The 1999-nt window shown below is 41.8% G+C and overlaps 1 protein-coding gene across 2 annotated transcripts in view; it reads left to right on the top strand.

The window, feature by feature from the left end:
• NOL10 (nucleolar protein 10) overlaps window positions 1-1999 on the top strand; it is an 81405-nt gene that overhangs the window by 62644 nt on the left and 16762 nt on the right. For both annotated transcript variants that reach the window (XM_011365123.2, XM_011365124.2), the window contains exon 16: window positions 1626-1715. In XM_011365123.2, coding sequence (XP_011363425.1) covers window positions 1626-1715 — 90 coding nt within the window. The remainder of the gene's footprint in view (window positions 1-1625; window positions 1716-1999) is intronic.

Genomic DNA, 1999 nt, shown 5'->3' with positions numbered 1-1999 from the left:
TCATGGTTCATAAAGATTTTTTCATCATTTTTGTGCTTAGTGTCACATTAAAAATAAGTAAGGTTGATATTGCTGAAGTGGATTAAAATTTTCTCCATAGTTTTTAAAGATTAATAATTGTAATCCTTAAATTTTTATTCAAAAGTAAAATTTTATTGTAATCAAATTGTGCAAGAAAAGCTTAAATTTTAATCGGGATTTCATAAGGACCTGCCCTCTTCTGGTTTCCTCTCCCCAGGCCTCACACATCTCATTGGATCACCTTTCCTCCGGGCGTACATGCACGGGTTTTTCATGGACATAAGACTCTATCACAAGGTAAGTGCCAAAGTGCAGTCGTTTTAGGTGCCTAAAGAGCGATCTGTAGCCATTTGTTCTCTACTTACTTGCATTTTCATAAAACATACTTAAGATTTGCAAGAGAGCCATCTATTTGACATAGTCGTAGTCATGGTGTATATGAAACGTGCTGCTAAATACGATTTTTTTTTTCCCCACTTTGAAAAGGTGAAATTGATGGTAAACCCATTTGCTTATGAAGAATATAGGAAAGATAGGATCCGGCAGAAGATCGCAGAAACCCGGGCTCAAAGAGTCCAGTTAAAGGTCGGTATTGTCCTCACTACTGGATTTGCTAGAGAAGGGTACTTCATTTCCATGTCGTGCAGTATTCTAAAGAAACTTGCCATCTATCTTATCTCTGAGTCTTTCCATCCTTAGTTTACATTTTTCACTAATATTTTTGGTACATTTTATTTGTCAAGACTCTTGACTCATCATGGACTCTTTGGTAATGGTATTATGGGGAATGTCAGATGGGCTGACACCGTCAGCCCTCCTAAGGACATCCGATGGTGTTTTTAAATAGGCATTCAGATTTGGGGTGCTGGGGCTTTGCTAGTCCCCATTCTTACTGACCTTTGGCTGTGTCTTAGGCCAGCTGCTCAGATCGTGGGAAATAGGCATTAGACTCTGTCAGGGTCCAGACAGCAATCGGCCCATACTCGTTATATCAACAGAGAATTTCATGTAAAGAACTGTTGACCAGGTGTCAGAGCCCCGAAAAGGCGCAAGCGCTGGGGCGCAGGTGCGGGCAGCGGCGGCTGCAGGGAGGTTTGTGTGTGGAGCTGACTCTCCAGGGCTGGGCAGCGGGCATTCGGCGGGGGCTGCCGCTGCTGCTGGTGTCCTGGGGGTGACCAGGGCAGCTCTGGGAGCAAACCAGGATCCCCCCTCCTCTGGGACCACCTGTTGCTGCCAGGGCAAAGAAGAGTTGGCGTGTGGTGCCAGCCCAACAACAAGCAGGCCGGGGGACCGCGTCCCGTCTCTCTGTCCTGCCCTCCCGACTCTGTAGTGACCCTTCTTGACTAAGGTCAGCCACCAGTGATAGTCGTTTCCCACTGGACGTTGCTTAAACACACACGCACACGCACGCACACACTAGTACAAGTCTAGTGACTAGTTTTCCCTTTTTCCAGATTATTTGTTGAGTCTTTAGAGTGGTGAATGTGTGAACGTTGGCAAGGGAGCCTGGGCTGTGGAGTACTTTTTTCCCGGCTCTTTGCTTTAACCTCGAAAGCTAAAATGTAGATGTTTTAACAGTTGTTTTTTTTTTTTTTCTCTACTAGAAATTGCCAAAAGTTAATAAGGAGCTGGCACTTAAATTAATTGAGGAGGAAGAGGAGAAGCAAAAATCAACATGGAAAAAGAAAGTTAAGGTAAGATTTTATAATGCAGAGAAAATATTGATAAATCGTTCCTACATTTTCTCGATAGTCACTTAAAGCTTTTTTATTTTTTATTTTTACATTAAAAATACAATTAGTTTTTTTTCCTGCTTATAAGATAGTATATGCTCAATATGGGAAGCTTGTAAAATAGGAAAGAATGTAAGAGAGTCACCTACATAATTCTACCCAGAGAAAGGCATCATTAATATTTTTGTGACTTTCTTTCCTTATTTCTCTTAAAATTATAACTTATGATAGTAAGATACTACAGT

This window comes from Pteropus vampyrus, unplaced genomic scaffold (genome assembly GCF_000151845.1).
Source record: "Pteropus vampyrus isolate Shadow unplaced genomic scaffold, Pvam_2.0 Scaffold105, whole genome shotgun sequence".
Taxonomy (NCBI): domain Eukaryota; kingdom Metazoa; phylum Chordata; class Mammalia; order Chiroptera; family Pteropodidae; genus Pteropus; species Pteropus vampyrus.
The sequence above is the reverse complement of the archived record's forward strand: the minus strand, read 5'-3'. Positions and strand labels throughout refer to the sequence as shown.